Source organism: Anser anser (assembly GCF_964211835.1).
Source record: "Anser anser genome assembly, chromosome: 33".
In the NCBI taxonomy this organism is placed as follows: domain Eukaryota; kingdom Metazoa; phylum Chordata; class Aves; order Anseriformes; family Anatidae; genus Anser; species Anser anser.
This window is the reverse complement of record NC_139754.1, coordinates 327,640-346,084: the sequence shown is the minus strand read 5'-3', so window position 1 is coordinate 346,084 and position 18,445 is coordinate 327,640. Positions and strand designations below refer to the sequence as shown.

Sequence of the window (18,445 nt, the reverse complement as noted above, 5' to 3'; positions counted from 1 at the left end):
GGCTGAAGAGGAGGTTGGGGGTGGAGGGAGGCTGAAGGGGAGGACGAGGAGGCTGAAGACGGGGATGGAGGGAGGCTGTAAGGGGATGTGGAGGCCGAAGGGGAGGCTGGGGGTGGAGGGAGGCTGAGGGGAGGATGAGGAGGCCGAAGGGAGGCTGGGTGGAGGCTGGGGGTGGAGGGAGGCTGAAGACGAGGACGAGGAGGCTGAAGGTGGGGATGGAGGGAGGCTGATGGGGAGGCTGAGAATGGATGGAGGCTGAAGGGGAGGATGAGGAGGCTGAAGATGAGGACGGGCAGAGGCTGGTCGGGAATGTGGAGGCTGGGAGCGGAGGCTGGGAATGGATGGAGGCTGAAGGGCAGGATGAGGAGGCTGAAGGTGAAGGTGGATGGAGGCTGGTGGGGGTGTGGAGGCTGGGAGGGGAGGCTGGGGGTGGAGGGAGGCTGAAGACGAGGATGAGGAGGCTGAAGATGAGGATGGGCGGAGGCTGGTGGGGGATGTGGAGGCTGAAGGGGAGGCTGGGTGGAGGCTGAGGATGGAGGGAGGCTGAAGGGGAGGACGAGGAGGCTGAAGACGGGGATGGAGGGAGGCTGTAGGGGGATGTGGAGCCCGAAGGGGAGGCTGGGGGTGGGGGGAGGCTGAGGGGAGGATGAGGAGGCTGAAGATGAGGATGGACGGAGGCTGTAAGGGGATGTGGAGGCCGAAGGGGAGTCTGAGAATGGAGGCAGGTGGAGGGGAGGATGAGGAGGCCGAAGGGAGGCTGGGTGGAGGCTGGCGATGGAGGGAGGCTGGAGGGGGACGCTGAGGCCGAAGCAGGGGCTGGGGGCGATGCGGAGGCCGAGCGCAGGCGCTGACGGCTCTGCCCTCCCCCACAGCCTCCAGCACAGCGACCTCCACAGCGACGGCAACGACGCACAGCACCAGTACGGCACCAGTAACCTCAAGTACGGCACCAGTAACGTCAAGTACGGCACCAGTAACCACAAGTACGGCACCAGTAACGTCAAGTACGGCATCAGTAAGCACCACGACAGCACCAGTAACAACCAGCATAAAACCAGACAAAAATGATACACCGAATGGAACAACCAGTACATCAACAACAACAACCACTACAACACAAGTAACGGCCAGTATGTCTCATGTATCCACCAATACACCCACATTGACCACCAGTACAGCTCCAGTGATCACCAGTACAGCTCCAGTCACCACCAGTACAGGTCCGGTCACCACCAGTACAGCTCCAGTGACCACCAGTACAGCTCCAGTGACCACCAGTACAGCTCCGGTCACCACCAGTACAGCTCCAGTCACCACCAGTACAGCTCCAGTGACCACCAGTACAGCTCCAGTGACCACCAGTACAGCTCCGGTCACCACCAGTACAGCTCCAGTGATCACCAGTACAGCTCCAGTCACCACCAGTACAGGTCCGGTCACCACCAGTACAGCTCCAGTGACCACCAGTACAGCTCCAGTGACCACCAGTACAGCTCCGGTCACCACCAGTACAGCTCCAGTCACCACCAGTACAGCTCCAGTGACCACCAGTACAGCTCCAGTGACCACCAGTACAGCTCCGGTCACCACCAGTACAGCTCCAGTGATCACCAGTACAGCTCCAGTCACCACCAGTACAGGTCCGGTCACCACCAGTACAGCTCCAGTGACCACCAGTACAGCTCCGGTCACCACCAGTACAGCTCCAGTCACCACCAGTACAGCTCCGGTCACCACCAGTGCAGCTCCAGTGACCACCAGTACAGCTCCAGTGACCACCAGTACAGGTCCAGTGACCAGCAGTACAGCTCCGGTGACCACCAGTACAGCTCCAGTGACCACCGGTACAGCTCCGGTCACCACCAGTACAGCTCCGGTCACCACCAGTACAGCTCCAGTGACCACCAGTACAGCTCCGGTCACCACCAGTACAGATCCAGTGACCACCAGTACAGCTCCGGTGACCACCAGTACAGCTCCGGTCACCACCAGTACAGCTCCAGTGACCACCAGTACAGCTCCGGTCACCACCACTACAGCTCCGGTCACCACCAGTACAGCTCCATTGACCACCAGTACAGCTCCATTGACCACCAGTACAGCTCCAGTGACCACCAGTACAGCTCCGGTCACCACCAGTACAGCTCCAGTGACCACCAGTACAGCTCCAGTCACCACCAGTACAGCTCCGCTGACCACCAGTACAGCTCCAGTGACCACCAGTACAGCTCCGGTCACCACCAGTACAGCTCCAGTGACCACCAGTACAGCTCCGGTGACCACCAGTACAGCTCCAGTGACCACCAGTACAGGTCCAGTGACCACCAGTACAGCTCCAGTGACCACCAGTACATCTCCGGTCACCACCAGTACAGCTCCGGTGACCACCAGTACAGCTCCAGTGACCACCAGTACAGCTCCGGTCACCAGCAGTACAGCTCCGGTCACCACCAGTACAGCTCCAGTGACCACCAGTACAGCTCCGGTCACCACCAGTACAGCTCCTGTGACCACCAGTACAGGTCCAGTGACCACCAGTACAGCTCCAGTGACCAGCAGTACAGCTCCGGTCACCACCAGTACAGCTCCGGTCACCACCATTACAGCTCCAGTGACCACCAGTACAGCTCCGGTCACCACCAGTACAGCTCCAGTGACCACCAGTACAGCTCCGGTCACCAGCAGTACAGCTCCGGTGACCACCAGTACAGCTCCAGCCACCACCAGTACAGCTCCGGTCACCACCACTACAGCTCCGGTAAGCACCAGTACAGCTCCAGTGACCACCAGTACAGCTCCGGTCACCACCAGTACATCTCCAGTGACCACCAGTACAGCTCCGGTGACCACCAGTACAGCTCCGGTGACCACCAGTACAGGTCCAGTGACCACCAGTACAGCTCCAGTGACCACCAGTACAGCTCCGGTCACCACCAGTACAGCTCCAGTGACCACCAGTACAGCTCCAGTGACCACCAGTACAGCTCCGGTCACCACCAGTACAGCTCCAGTCACCACCAGTACAGCTCCGGTCACCACCAGTACAGCTCCAGTGACCACCAGTACATCTCCGGTCACCACCAGTACAGCTCCGGTCACCACCAGTACAGCTCCGGTGACCACCAGTACAGCTCAAGTGACCACCAGTACAGCTCCAGTGACCACAAGTACAGCTCCGGTCACCACCAGTACAGCTCCAGTGACCACCAGTACAGCTCCGGTCACCACCAGTACAGCGCCGGTCACCACCAGTACAGCTCCAGTGACCACCAGTACAGCTCCAGTGACCACCAGTACAGCTCCAGTGACCACCAGTACAGCTCCGGTAACCACCAGTACAGCTCCAGTGACCACCAGTACACCTCCGGTGACCACCGTTACAGCTCCGGTCACCACCAGTACAGCTCCGGGGACCACCAGTACAGCTCCAGTGACCACCAGTACAGCTCCAGTGACCACCAGTACAGCTCCGGTCACCACCAGTACAGCTCCAGTCACCACCAGTACAGCTCCGGTCACCACCAGTACAGCTCCAGTGACCACCAGTACAGCTCCGGTCACCACCACTACAGCTCCAGTGACCACCAGTACAGCTCCAGTGACCACCAGCACAGCTCCAGTGACCACCAGTACAGCTCCGGTGACCACCAGTACAGCTCCGGTCACCACCAGTACAGCTCGAGTCACCACCAGTACAGCTCCAGTCACCAGCAGTACAGCTCCGGTCACCACCAGTACAGCTCCAGTGACCACCAGTACAGCTCCAGTGACCACCAGTACAGCTCCGGTCACCACCAGTACAGCTCCAGTCACCACCAGTACAGCTCCAGTCACCAGCAGTACAGCTCCGGTGACCACCAGTACAGCTCCAGTGACCACCAGTACAGCTCCAGTGACCACCAGTACAGCTCCGGTCACCACCAGTACAGCACAAGTGACCACCAGTACAGCTCCAGTGACCACCAGTACAGCTCCGGTCACCACCAGTACAGCTCCAGTCACCACCAGTACAGCTCCGGTGACCACCAGTACAGCTCCGGTGACCACCAGTACAGCTCCAGTGACCACCAGTACAGCTCCAGTGACCACCAGTACAGCTCCGGTGACCACCAGTACAGCTCCGGTGACCACCAGTACAGCTCCGGTCACCACCAGTACAGCTCCAGTGACCACCAGTACAGCTCCGGTCACCACCAGTACAGCTCCAGTGACCACCAGTACAGCTCCGGTCACCGCCAGTACAGCTCCGGTGACCACCAGTACAGCTCCGGTCACCGCCAGTACAGCTCCGGTCACCACCAGTACAGCTCCAGTCACCACCAGTACAGCTCCAGTGACCACCAGTACAGCTCCAGTGACCACCAGTACAGCTCCGGTCACCACCAGTACAGCTCCAGTGACCACCAGTACAGCTCCGGTCACCACCATTACAGCTCTGGTCACCACCAGTACAGCTCCAGTCACCACCACTACAGCTCCAGTCACCACCAGTACAGCTCCGGTCACCACCAGTACAGCTCCAGTGACCACCAGTACAGCTCCGGTCACCACCACTACAGCTCCCGTCACCACCAGTACAGCTCCGGTCACCACCAGTACAGCTCCAGTCACCACCAGTACAGGTCCAGTGACCACCAGTACAGGTCCCGTCACCACCAGTATAGCTCCGGTCACCACCAGTACAGCTCCAGTGACCACCAGTACAGCTCCAGTGACCACCAGTACAGCTCCGGTCACCACCAGTACAGCTCCGGTCACCACCAGTACAGCTCCAGTGACCACCAGTACAGCTCCAGTGACCACCAGTACAGCTCCGGTGACCACCAGTACAGCTCCGGTCACCACCAGTACAGCTCCAGTGACCACCAGTACAGCTCCGGTCACCACCAGTACAGGTCCAGTGACCACCAGTACAGCTCCGGTCACCACCAGTACAGCTCCGGTCACCACCAGTACAGCTCCAGTGACCACCAGTACAGCTCCCGTCACCACCAGTACAGCACCGGTCACCACCAGTACAGCTCCGGTCACCACCACTAGAGCTCCGGTCACCACCACTACAGCTCCGGTGACCACCAGTACAGCTCCAGTGACCACCAGTACAGCTCCGGTCACCACCAGTACAGCTCCAGTCACCACCACTAGAGCTCCGGTCACCACCAGTACAGCGCCAGTCACCACCAGTACAGCTCCAGTGACCACCAGTACAGGTCCAGTGACCACCAGTACAGCTCCAGTGACCACCAGTACAGCTCCAGTGACCACCAGTACAGCTCCGGTCACCACCAGTACAGCTCCAGTGACCACCAGTACAGCTCCAGTGACCACAAGTACAGCTCCGGTGACCACCAGTACAGCTCCAGTGACCACCAGTACAGCTCCGGTGACCACCAGTACAGGTCCAGTGACCACCAGTACAGCTCCGTTGACCACCAGTACAGCTCCGGTAACGACCAGTACAGCTCCAGTGACCACCAGTACACCTCCAGTGACCACCGTTACAGCTCCGGTTACCACCAGTACAGCTCCGGTCACCACCAGTACAGCTCCGGTGACCACCAGTACAGCTCCAGTCACCACCAGTACAGCTCCGGTCACCACCAGTACAGCTCCAGTGACCACAAGTACAGCTCCAGTGACCACCAGTACAGCTCCGGTCACCACCAGTACAGCTCCAGTGACCACCACTAGAGCTCCGGTCACCACCAGTACAGCTCCAGTCACCACCAGTACATCTCCAGTGACCACCAGTACAGCTCCGGTGACCACCAGTACAGCTCCACTGACCACCAGTACAGCTCCGGTTACCACCAGTACAGGTCCAGTGACCACCAGTACAGCTCCTGTCACCACCAGTACAGCTCCGGTCACCACCAGCACAGCTCCGGTCACCACCAGCACAGCTCCAGTGACCACCAGTACAGCTCCAGTGACCACCAGTACAGCTCCTGTCACCACCAGTACAGCTCCGGTCACCACCAGCACAGCTCCAGTGACCACCAGTACAGCTCCGGTGACCACCAGTACAGCTGCGGTCACCACCAGTACAGCTCCAGTGACCACCAGTACAGCTCCAGTCACCAGCAGTACAGCTCCGGTGACCACCAGTACAGCTCCAGTGACCACCAGTACAGCTCCGGTCACCACCAGTACAGCTCCAGTCACCACAAGTACAGGTCCAGTGACCACCAGTACAGCTCCCGTCACCAGCAGTATAGCTCCGGTCACCACCAGTACATCTCCAGTGACCACCAGTACAGCTCCAGTGACCACCAGTACAGCTCCGGTCACCACCAGTACAGCTCCGGTCACCACCAGTACAGCTCCAGTGACCACCAGTACAGCTCCGGTGACCACCAGTACAGCTCCAGTGACCACCAGTACAGCTCCAGTCACCACCAGTACAGCTCCAGTCACCACCACTAGAGCTCCGGTCACCACCAGTACAGCGCCAGTCACCACCAGTACAGCTCCGTTCACCACCAGTACAGCTCCAGTGACCACCAGTACAGCTCCTGTGACCACCAGTACAGCTCCGGTCACCACGAGTACAGCTCCAGTGACCACCAGTACAGCTCCGGTCACCACCAGTACAGCTCCAGTGACCACCAGTACAGCTCCGGTCACCACCAGTACAGCTCCGGTCACCACCAGTACAGCTCCAGTGACCACCAGTACAGCTCCAGTGACCACCAGTACAGCTCCGGTCACCACCAGTACAGCTCCGGTAACCACCAGTACAGCTCCAGTGACCACCAGTACAGCTCTGGTGACCACCAGTACAGCTCCAGTGACCACCAGTACAGCTCCGGTCACCACCAGTACAGCTCCAGTCACCACCACTAGAGCTCCGGTCACCACCAGTACAGCGCCAGTCACCACCAGTACAGCTCCGTTCACCACCAGTACAGCTCCGGTCACCACCAGTACAGCTCCGGTGACCACCAGTACAGCTCCGGTCACCACCAGTACAGCTCCAGTGACCACCAGTACAGCTCCGGTCACCACCAGTACAGCTCCAGTGACCACCAGTACAGCTCCGGTCACCACCAGTACAGCTCCGGTCACCACCAGTACAGCTCCAGTGACCACCAGTACAGCTCCCGTCACCACCAGTACAGCTCAAGTCACCACTAGTACAGCTCCGGTCACCACCAGTACAGCTCCGGTCACCACCAGTACAGCTCCAGTGACCACCAGTACAGCTCCGGTGACCACCAGTACAGCTCCAGTGAACACCAGTACAGCTCCGGTCACCACCAGTACAGCTCCAGTCACCACCACTAGAGCTCCGGTCACCACCAGTACAGCGCCAGTCTCCACCAGTACAGCTCCAGTCACCACCAGTACAGGTCCAGTGACCACCAGTACAGCTCCAGTGACCACCAGTACAGCTCCGGTGACCACCAGTACAGCTCCAGTGACCACCAGTACAGCTCCGGTGACCACCAGTACAGGTCCAGTGACCACCAGTACAGCTCCGTTGACCACCAGTACAGCTCCGGTAACCACCAGTACAGCTCCAGTGACCACCAGTACACCTCCAGTGACCACCGTTACAGATCCGGTTACCACCAGTACAGCTCCGGTCACCACCAGTACAGCTCCGGTGACCACCAGTACAGCTCCAGTCACCACCAGTACAGCTCCGGTCACCACCAGTACAGCTCCAGTGACCACAAGTACAGCTCCAGTGACCACCAGTACAGCTCCGGTCACCACCAGTACAGCTCCAGTGACCACCACTAGAGCTCCGGTCACCACCAGTACAGCTCCAGTCACCACCAGTACATCTCCAGTGACCACCAGTACAGCTCCGGTGACCACCAGTACAGCTCCAGTGACCACCAGTACAGCTCCGGTCACCACCAGTACAGGTCCAGTGACCACCAGTACAGCTCCAGTGACCACCAGTACAGCTCCTGTCACCACCAGTACAGCTCCAGTCACCACCAGCACAGCTCCAGTGACCACCAGTACAGCTCCGGTGACCACCAGTACAGCTCCGGTCACCACCAGTACAGCTCCAGTGACCACCAGTACAGCTCCAGTCACCAGCAGTACAGCTCCGGTGACCACCAGTACAGCTCCAGTGACCACCAGTACAGCTCCGGTCACCACCAGTACAGGTCCAGTGACCACCAGTACAGGTCCAGTGACCACCAGTACAGCTCCGGTGACCACCAGTACAGCTCCAGTGACCACCAGTACAGCTCCGGTCACCACCAGTACAGCTCCAGTGACCACCAGTACAGCTCCAGTGACCACCAGTACAGCTCCGGTCACCACCAGTACAGAACCAGTGACCACCAGTACAGCTCCGGTGACCACCAGTACAGCTCCAGTGACCACCAGTACAGCTCCGGTCACCACCAGTACAGCTCCAGTCACCACAAGTACAGGTCCAGTGACCACCAGTACAGCTCCCGTCACCAGCAGTATAGCTCCGGTCACCACCAGTACATCTCCAGTGACCACCAGTACAGCTCCAGTGACCACCAGTACAGCTCCGGTCACCACCAGTACAGCTCCGGTCACCACCAGTACAGCTCCAGTGACCACCAGTACAGCTCCGGTGACCACCAGTACAGCTCCAGTGACCACCAGTACAGCTCCGGTCACCACCAGTACAGCTCCAGTCACCACCACTAGAGCTCCGGTCACCACCAGTACAGCGCCAGTCACCACCAGTACAGCTCCGTTCACCACCAGTACAGCTCCAGTGACCACCAGTACAGCTCCTGTGACCACCAGTACAGCTCCGGTCACCACGAGTACAGCTCCAGTGACCACCAGTACAGCTCCGGTCACCACCAGTACAGCTCCAGTGACCACCAGTACAGCTCCGGTCACCACCAGTACAGCTCCGGTCACCACCAGTACAGCTCCAGTGACCACCAGTACAGCTCCAGTGACCACCAGTACAGCTCCGGTCACCACTAGTACAGCTCCGGTAACCACCAGTACAGCTCCGGTAACCACCAGTACAGCTCCAGTCACCACCAGTACAGCTCTGGTGACCACCAGTACAGCTCCAGTGACCACCAGTACAGCTCCGGTCACCACCAGTACAGCTCCAGTCACCACCACTAGAGCTCCGGTCACCACCAGTACAGCGCCAGTCACCACCAGTACAGCTCCGTTCACCACCAGTACAGCTCCGGTCACCACCAGTACAGCTCCAGTCACCACCAGTACAGCTCCGGTCACCACCAGTACAGCTCCAGTGACCACCAGTACAGCTCCGGTCACCACCAGTACAGCTCCAGTGACCACCAGTACAGCTCCGGTCACCACCAGTACAGCTCCGGTCACCACCAGTACAGCTCCAGTGACCACCAGTACAGCTCCCGTCACCACCAGTACAGCTCAAGTCACCACTAGTACAGCTCCGGTCACCACCAGTACAGCTCCGGTCACCACCAGTACAGCTCCAGTGACCACCAGTACAGCTCCGGTGACCACCAGTACAGCTCCAGTGAACACCAGTACAGCTCCGGTCACCACCAGTACAGCTCCAGTCACCACCACTAGAGCTCCGGTCACCACCAGTACAGCGCCAGTCTCCACCAGTACAGCTCCAGTCACCACCAGTACAGGTCCAGTGACCACCAGTACAGCTCCAGTGACCACCAGTACAGCTCCGGTGACCACCAGTACAGCTCCAGTGACCACCAGTACAGCTCCGGTGACCACCAGTACAGGTCCAGTGACCACCAGTACAGCTCCGGTCACCACCACTACAGCTCCGGTGACCACCAGTACAGCTCCAGTGACCACCGTTACAGATCCGGTTACCACCAGTACAGCTCCGGTCACCACCAGTACAGCTCCGGTGACCACCAGTACAGCTCCAGTCACCACCAGTACAGCTCCGGTCACCACCAGTACAGCTCCAGTGACCACAAGTACAGCTCCAGTGACCACCAGTACAGCTCCGGTCACCACCAGTACAGCTCCAGTGACCACCACTAGAGCTCCGGTCACCACCAGTACAGCTCCAGTCACCACCAGTACATCTCCAGTGACCACCAGTACAGCTCCGGTGACCACCAGTACAGCTCCAGTCACCACCAGTACAGCTCCGGTCACCACCAGTACAGGTCCAGTGACCACCAGTACAGCTCCAGTGACCACCAGTACAGCTCCTGTCACCACCAGTACAGCTCCAGTCACCACCAGCACAGCTCCAGTGACCACCAGTACAGCTCCGGTGACCACCAGTACAGCTCCGGTCACCACCAGTACAGCTCCAGTGACCACCAGTACAGCTCCAGTCACCAGCAGTACAGCTCCGGTGACCACCAGTACAGCTCCAGTGACCACCAGTACAGCTCCGGTCACCACCAGTACAGGTCCAGTGACCACCAGTACAGGTCCAGTGACCACCAGTACAGCTCCGGTGACCACCAGTACAGCTCCAGTGACCACCAGTACAGCTCCGGTCACCACCAGTACAGCTCCAGTGACCACCAGTACAGCTCTAGTGACCACCAGTACAGCTCCGGTCACCACCAGTACAGAACCAGTGACCACCAGTACAGCTCCGGTCACCACCAGTACAGCTCCGGTGACCACCAGTACAGCTCCAGTCACCACCACTACAGCTCCAGTCACCACCAGTACAGCTCCGGTCACCACCAGTACAGCTCCAGTGACCACCAGTACAGCTCCAGTGACCACCAGTACAGCTCCGGTCACCACCAGTACAGCTCCAGTGACCACCAGTACAGCTCCGGTGACCACCAGTACAGCTCGAGTGACCACCAGTACAGCTCCAGTGACCACCAGTACAGCTCCGGTCACCACCAGTACAGCTCCGGTCACCACCAGTACAGCTCCAGTGACCACCAGTACAGCTCCGGTCACCACCAGTACAGCTCCAGTGACCACCAGTACAGCTCCAGTGACCACCAGTACAGCTCCGGTGACCACCAGTACAGCTCCGGTCACCACCAGCACAGCTCCAGTGACAACCAGTACAGCTCCGGTGACCACCAGTACAGCACCAGTCACCACCAGTACAGCTCCAGTGACCACCAGTACAGCTCCAGTGACCACCAGTACAGCTCCGGTCACCACCAGTACAGCTCCAGTGACCACCAGTACAGCTCCTGTCACCACCAGTACAACTCCAGTGACCACCAGTACAGCTCCAGTCACCACCAGTACAGCTCCAGTGACCACCAGTACAGCTCCGGTCACCACCAGTACAGCTCCAGTGACCACCACTAGAGCTCCGGTCACCACCAGTACAGCTCCAGTCACCACCACTAGAGCTCCGGTCACCACCAGTACAGCTCCAGTCACCACCAGTACAGCTCCAGTGACCACCAGTACAGCTCCGGTCACCGCCAGTACAGGTCCAGTGACCACCAGTACAGCTCCAGTGACCACCAGTACAGCTCCTGTCACCACCAGTACAGCTCCGGTCACCACCAGCACAGCTCCAGTGACCACCAGTACAGCTCCGGTGACCACCAGTACAGCTCCGGTCACCACCAGTACAGCTCCAGTGACCACCAGTACAGCTCCAGTCACCAGCAGTACAGCTCCGGTGACCACCAGTACAGCTCCAGTCACCACCAGTACAGCTCCGGTCACCACCAGTACAGCTCCGTTCACCACCAGTACAGCTCCAGTGACCACCAGTACAGCTCCGGTCACCACCAGTACAGCTCCAGTGACCACCAGTACAGCTCCAGTGACCACCAGTACAGCTCCGGTCACCACCAGTACAGCTCCAGTGACCACCAGTACAGCTCCAGTGACCACCAGTACAGCTCCGGTCACCACCAGTACAGCTCCAGTGACCACCAGTACTGCTCCGGTCACCACCAGTACAGCTCCGGTGACCACCAGTACAGCTCCAGTGACCACCAGTACAGCTCCGGTCACCACCAGTACAGCTCCAGTGACCACCAGTACAGCTCCGGTCACCACCAGTACAGCTCCAGTGACCACCAGTACAGCTCCAGTGACCACCAGTACAGCTCCGGTGACCACCAGTACAGCTCCAGTCACCACCACTACAGCTCCAGTCACCACCAGTACAGCTCCGGTCACCACCAGTACAGCTCCGGTGACCACCAGTACAGCTCCAGTGACCACCAGTACAGCTCCGGTCACCACCAGTACAGCTCCAGTGACCACCAGTACAGCTCCGGTGACCACCAGTACAGCTCCAGTGACCACCAGTACAGCTCCGGTGACCACCAGTACAGCTCCGATCACCACCAGTACAGCTCCAGTCACCACCAGTACAGCTCCAGTCACCACCAGTACAGCTCCGGTCACCACCAGTACAGCTCCAGTGACCACCAGTACAGCTCCGGTCACCACCAGTACAGCTCCGGTCACCACCACTACAGCTCCAGTGACCACCAGTACAGCTCCGGTGACCACCAGTACAGCTCCAGTGACCACCAGTACAGCTCCGGTCACCACCAGTACAGCTCCAGTCACCACCAGTACAGGTCCAGTGACCACCAGTACAGCTCCGGTCACCACCAGTATAGCTCCGGTCACCACCAGTACAGCTCCAGTGACCACCAGTACAGCTCCGGTCACCACCAGTACAGCTCCAGTGACCACCAGTACAGCTCCCGTCACCACCAGTACAGCTCCGGTCACCACCAGTACAGCTCCGGTCACCGCCACTACAGCTCCGGTCACCACCAGTACAGCTCCAGTGACCACCAGTACAGCTCCTGTCACCACCAGTACAGCTCCGGTCACCACCAGTACAGCTCCAGTGACCACCAGTACAGCTCTGGTCACCACCAGTACAGCTCCAGTGACCACCAGTACAGCTCCAGTGACCACCAGTACAGCTCCAGTCACCAGCAGTACAACTCCGGTCACCACCAGTACAGCTCCAGTGACCACCAGTACAGCTCCAGTGACCACCAGTACAGCTCCGGTCACCACCAGTACAGCTCCAGTGACCACCAGTACAGCTCCGGTCACCACCAGTACAGCCCCGGTCACCACAAGTAGAGCTCCAGTGACCACCAGTACAGCTCCGGTCTCCAGCAGTACAGCTCCACAGACCACCAGTACAGCTCCGGTCACCACCAGTACAGCTCCAGTGACCACCAGTACAGCTCCGGTCACCACCAGTACAGCTCCAGTCACCACCAGTACAGCTCCAGTGACCACCAGTACAGCTCCGGTCACCACCAGTACAGCTCCAGTCACCACCAGTACAGCTCCAGTGACCACCAGTACAGCTCCGGTCACCACCAGTACAGCTCCAGTGACCACCAGTACAGCTCCAGTGACCACCAGTACAGTTCCGGTCTCCACCACTACAGCTCCAGTGACCACCAGTACAGCTCCGGTCACCACCAGTACAGCTCCAGTCACCACCAGTACAGCTCTGGTCACCACCAGTACAGCTCCGGTCACCACCAGTACAGCTCCGGTCACCGCCACTACAGCTCCGGTCACCACCAGTACAGCTCCAGTGACCACCAGTACAGCTCCTGTCACCACCAGTACAGCTCCGGTCACCACCATTACAGCTCCAGTGACCACCAGTACAGCTCTGGTCACCACCAGTACAGCTCCAGTGACCACCAGTACAGCTCCAGTGACCACCAGTACAGCTCCAGTCACCAGCAGTACAACTCCGGTCACCACCAGTACAGCTCCAGTGACCACCAGTACAGCTCCGGTCACCACCAGTACAGCTCCTGTGACCACCAGTACAGCTCCGGTCACCACCAGTACAGCCCCGGTCACCACAAGTACAGCTCCAGTGACCACCAGTACAGCTCCGGTCACCACCAGTACAGCTCCAGTGACCACCAGTACAGCTCCAGTGACCACCAGTACAGCTCCAGTGACCACCAGTACAGCTCCAGTCACCACCAGTACAGCTCCAGTGACCACCAGTACAGCTCCAGTGACCACCAGTACAGCTCCAGTCACCACCAGTACAGCTCCGGTCACCACCAGTACAGCTCCAGTGACCACCAGTACAGCTCCGGTCACCACCAGTACAGCTCCAGTGACCACCAGTACAGCTCCGGTCACCACCAGTACAGCTCCTGTGACCACCAGTACAGGTCCAGTGACCACCAGTACAGCTCCAGTGACCAGCAGTACAGCTCCGGTCACCACCAGTACAGCTCCGGTCACCACCAGTACAGCTCCAGTGACCACCAGTACAGCTCCAGTGACCACCAGTACAGCTCCGGTCACCACCAGTACAGCTCCAGTGACCACCAGTACAGCTCCGGTCACCACCAGTACAGCTCCAGTGACCACCAGTACTGCTCCAGTGACCACCACCAGCTCCCCAGTTACCACCACCACCTCCACAACGACCACAAGCACCACCACGACCAGTACTACGACGACGACCACCACCACCCCAACGACCACTGCCACCACCACCACGACCACCGCAAGAACCACCACCACCGTTCCTCCAGGTCAGCCTCTACCTCCCTCCCTTCCTCCCCCTCTCCATGCCACCTCCTGGGTCCTCCAATTCTCCCCCCCCCCCCCAGGGGCGGGACCCCCACCCCTGGGTGCCCCCCGAGGCGCCCCCTGACCTCCGCTCTCCCCGCAGTGGTCTGCCAGAACGGAGGCTACTACGACGATATCAAGTGCATCTGCCCCTCAGACTTCTACGGCCCCTTGTGCGAGTTCTCCACCGACACCGTCACCATCGACAACCGTAAGTGCCGCCTCCCCCCAGCCCACGGCCTCCCCCCCAGCCCACGGCCTCCGCCCGGCCCCGGACCCCCCCCCCGCTCAGCCCCCTCCTGCCTCCCACAGCCGTCGAGGGGACGATCGTGGCCAATGTGGAGCTGGTGGTGACCGTCACCAACTTCAACTACACGGAGGAGCTGCGGGACCCCCTCTCGCAGGCCTACGAGGACTTCGTGAGGCATTTTCGGCAGGAGGTGAGGCCCGGGGAGCAGGAGGGGAGGCCGGGAGCACGAGGGGAGGCCAGGCTGTGCAAGGGGAGGCCAGGAACATGAGGGGAGGCCAGGAGCACAAAGGGAGGCCAGGAGCACGAGGGGAGGCCAGGCTGCGAGAGGGGAGGCTGGGAGAATAAAGGGAGGCTGGGAGCGCAGAAGGAGGCCGGGAACACAAACGGACGCCGGGAGAACGAGGGGAGGCCAGGAGCACAAGGGGAAGCCAGGCTGTGCGAGAGGAGCTCGGGAGCACGAGGGGAGGCCGGGAGCGCCAACGGATGCCAGATTGCGTGAGGGGAGGCCGGGAGCGCAAGTGGAGGCCGAGCCACAGGAGAGGAGGCGGAGATCAAAGACGGAGACTGGAAGCACAAGGGGAGGCCGGGAGCACGAGGGGAGGCTGGGAGCACAAAGGGAGGCTGGGAGCACAAAGGGAGGTTGGGAGCACAAAGGAAGGTTGGGAGCACAAAGGGAGGCCGGGCTGCACAAGTGGAGGCCAGGAGCATGAGGGGAGGCTGGGAGCACAAAGGGAGGCTGGGAACATAAAGGGAAGTCAGGAGCACGAGGGGAGGCCGGGCTGCATGAGAGGAGTTTGGGAGTACAAGGGGAGGCCGGGCTGCATGAGGGGAGGCCAGGAGCATGGGAGGAGGCCGAATTGTGCAAGGGGAGGCTGGGCTGCACAAAGGAGGCCAGGCCACGCGGGACCCGTCCTTACGGCGCCCCTTCCCCGGGCAGATGGCCAAGATCTACGGCTCCGTGCCCGGCTACAAGGGCGTGAAGATCCTCCGCATCGGGCCGGCGGCCTCCAGAAGGCAGGGAGCCCGGGTGCGCAGGGCCTCCGCGTCCCTCCCCGTGGGCACCGGCCTCGAGGTGGAGCACGAGGTCATCTTCAGCACCATCGCCAGCCCCAACATGACCGAGGAGTTCCAGGAGAAGATGGAGAAGCTGGTGCAGAAGCTTCAGGAGACTGCCGACAGCCAGGGCGACTGCGAGCACGACCTCTGTGGGTGTCCCGTCCTCCCCCCCCGCCCCCCCGACCCCCCGGGGAGGCCCCCGGAGAAGGGTCTCTGACAGCCTCTCTCCCCCCACAGCCGTCGTCTGCCTTGTGGTGTCATCCAGCCCTGTCGTCAAGAACATGACGGAGTCCCCTTCGCTTGACGGTGAGGCCAGGGTGCCCCCACAGACCCCCCCATGCGCCCCCCCCCGAGCCCCCTATGCACCCCACCAGTCCCTATGAGTCCCATGAGACCCCCAATGAGTCCCATGAAGCCCTCCAGCCCCCATGAGCCCCACCAGCCCCCTATGAGCCCCAAAAGACCCTCCCCATGAAGTCCTCCAGCCCCCATAAGCCCCACCAGCCCCCTATGAGCCCCAAAAGACCCCCCCCATGAAGCCCTCCAGCCCCCATGAGCCCCACCAGCCCCTATGAAGCCCACCACCCTATATGAGCCCCACCAACCCCCTATGAGCCCTACCAGCCCCTTATGAGCCCTACCAGACCCCCCATAAAGCCCACCACCCTACATGAGCCCCACCAGTCCCCTATGAGTCCCACTAGACCCCTATAAAGCCCACTACCCTCTAGGCACCCCACCTGCCCCCATCAGTCCTACCAGCCCCCTACATGTCCCCTGAGCCCCCCATGCGTCCCACCAGCCCCTACACACCCCACCACCCCATTTGACCCTCTCTCCCCCGCCATGTCCCCTCCTCAGCACTGTGCCAGCAGCAGGCGCCCGTCGGCTACCAGGACTACTACTACGCGCAGAACGTGAGTAACATCATCCGCTGCATCACCAACTGCACGCCCAACACGCCCATCACCCTCAACTGCTACCACGGCCAATGCCACGTCACCCGCGCCGGGCCACAGTGCTTGTGAGTGTCACCATGTGCCCCCCCACCCCCGTGCCCGTCCCCCATCCCCACTGGGACCACTGGGCCTGACCTTTCCTTGTCCCCGCAGCTGCTGGGATGAATCGCTCTACTGGTACACGGGCAGCCAGTGCTCTGCGCGCATCAGCAAGGTGGCCACCGGGCTGGGGTTGGTGGCCACGGTGCTGCTCATCGCCTGCATCGTCTTTGTCGTGCTGCTGGTGAAGAGGAGGAAGGAGTGGAGAAGGTAGAGGGGCAGGGACGGTTGGGGTGGATTGGGACGGGATGGTTTGTTGAGGTGGGGGGGGGGTCATGTTGAGTGGGTCCTGTTGGGTTGAGTTGGGTTGGGTTGAGGTGTTTTGGTTCATTGAGTTGGCATGGAGTCATGTTGGGTTGGTTTGGGTTGAGTTGGGTTGGGATTATTTAGTTCATGGAGTTGGGGTGGGGGTCACATTGGGTTGGGTTGGGATGGTTTGGTTCATCGTGTCGGGGTGGGGTCACCATGGGTTGGTGGGGGTTGGATTTGGGTTGGCTTGGTTGAGTTGGGATGGGGTCATGTTGGGTTGGTTGGGTTGAGTTGGGTCAGGATGGGTTGGTTGGGTTGAGTTGGGTTGGGATGGTTCAGTTGGTTGAGTTGAGGTTGGGCTGAGTTGAGTTGGTCGGGTTGAGTTGGGGTGGGGTCATGTTGGGTTGGGTTGGTTGGGTTGAGTTGGGTTGGGATGGTTCAGTTGGTTGAGTTGAGGTTGGTTTGAGTTGAGTTGAGGTTGGGTTGAGTTGAGGTGGGGTCATGTTGGGTTGGGTTGGTTGGGTTGGGATTGGGTTGAGTTGGGTTGGGTTGGATGGGTTGAGTTGAGTCAGGACAGTTGGCTGGGTTGGGTTGGGTTGGGTTGGGTTGGGTTGGGGGTCTTTGCCTCAAAGCAGCTTTGGTGCTGGGTACGTACCCTTGGGGTCTTCTGCTTCTGCGTGGGGTTGGTGGCGGACACCTGGGCAGGTGGCGGGGGGGGGCACAGCCCCCTCCCCCATCCCTGCGCCCCCCTCTGAGCCCCCTGGCGCTGCCCCCCAGGAACGCTTCGTCCTCCGTTGGGGACAGCTGGTACGAGAACGATGGCGGCATCTGGACCTCACCCGACGGCTTCCTCTTCACCAACAACGGCGCCAGCACAGGTCAGGGGGGCTCCGGGGGGGGGCAGCATTTGGGGGGGGGGGTCCACAGCTGCTCCCCCAGCCCCACCACTCACCCCATCTCCCCCCCACCCATGTCCCCAACAGGCGGCAGCCTACGGAGCTTCACGCCCTCGCTGGACCTTGTGAACACCGACATGCCGGTGGGTGTACCCCCCAGACCCGCCCCCCCCCCCCCACAGCCCTCCCACCTGGACCCCTCTAACCCCTCCCCCCCTTATTCCCCCCCCCCCCAGATGCATATTGCCAGACCCTCGCTGAGACCCCCGCCGTGAGGACCCTCCACAGCCAGGACGGCGTGCGGAGACCCCCCCCCCCCGGCTGTGCCCCCCATGGGCCGGGCCCCCGACACGCAGGCCGTGCCGAGGGCCCCCCCCCCTTGCTCCCCTCCCCCTATTTATTATTTATTTGGGCCCCCCCGGCCTGTAATAAATTAACTGCTCTCGTTAGTCCCGGCT

The 18,445-nt window shown here is 60.6% G+C and overlaps 1 protein-coding gene across 1 annotated transcript; it reads left to right on the top strand.

The window, feature by feature from the left end:
- Positions 1–825: 825 nt before the first annotated feature.
- Positions 826–18,403, top strand: LOC310888305 (mucin-3A-like; the record flags this gene model as incomplete). The annotated part of the gene is made up of 10 exons (XM_083814899.1): positions 826–1,015; positions 14,582–14,689; positions 14,791–14,918; positions 15,666–15,933; positions 16,022–16,090; positions 16,646–16,808; positions 16,897–17,052; positions 17,869–17,969; positions 18,075–18,130; positions 18,224–18,403. The coding sequence occupies 10 exons, from the start codon at positions 826–828 to the stop codon at positions 18,260–18,262; spliced, it is 1,278 nt and encodes a 425-aa protein (XP_083671025.1). The 3' UTR covers positions 18,263–18,403.
- Positions 18,404–18,445: the final 42 nt, after the last annotated feature.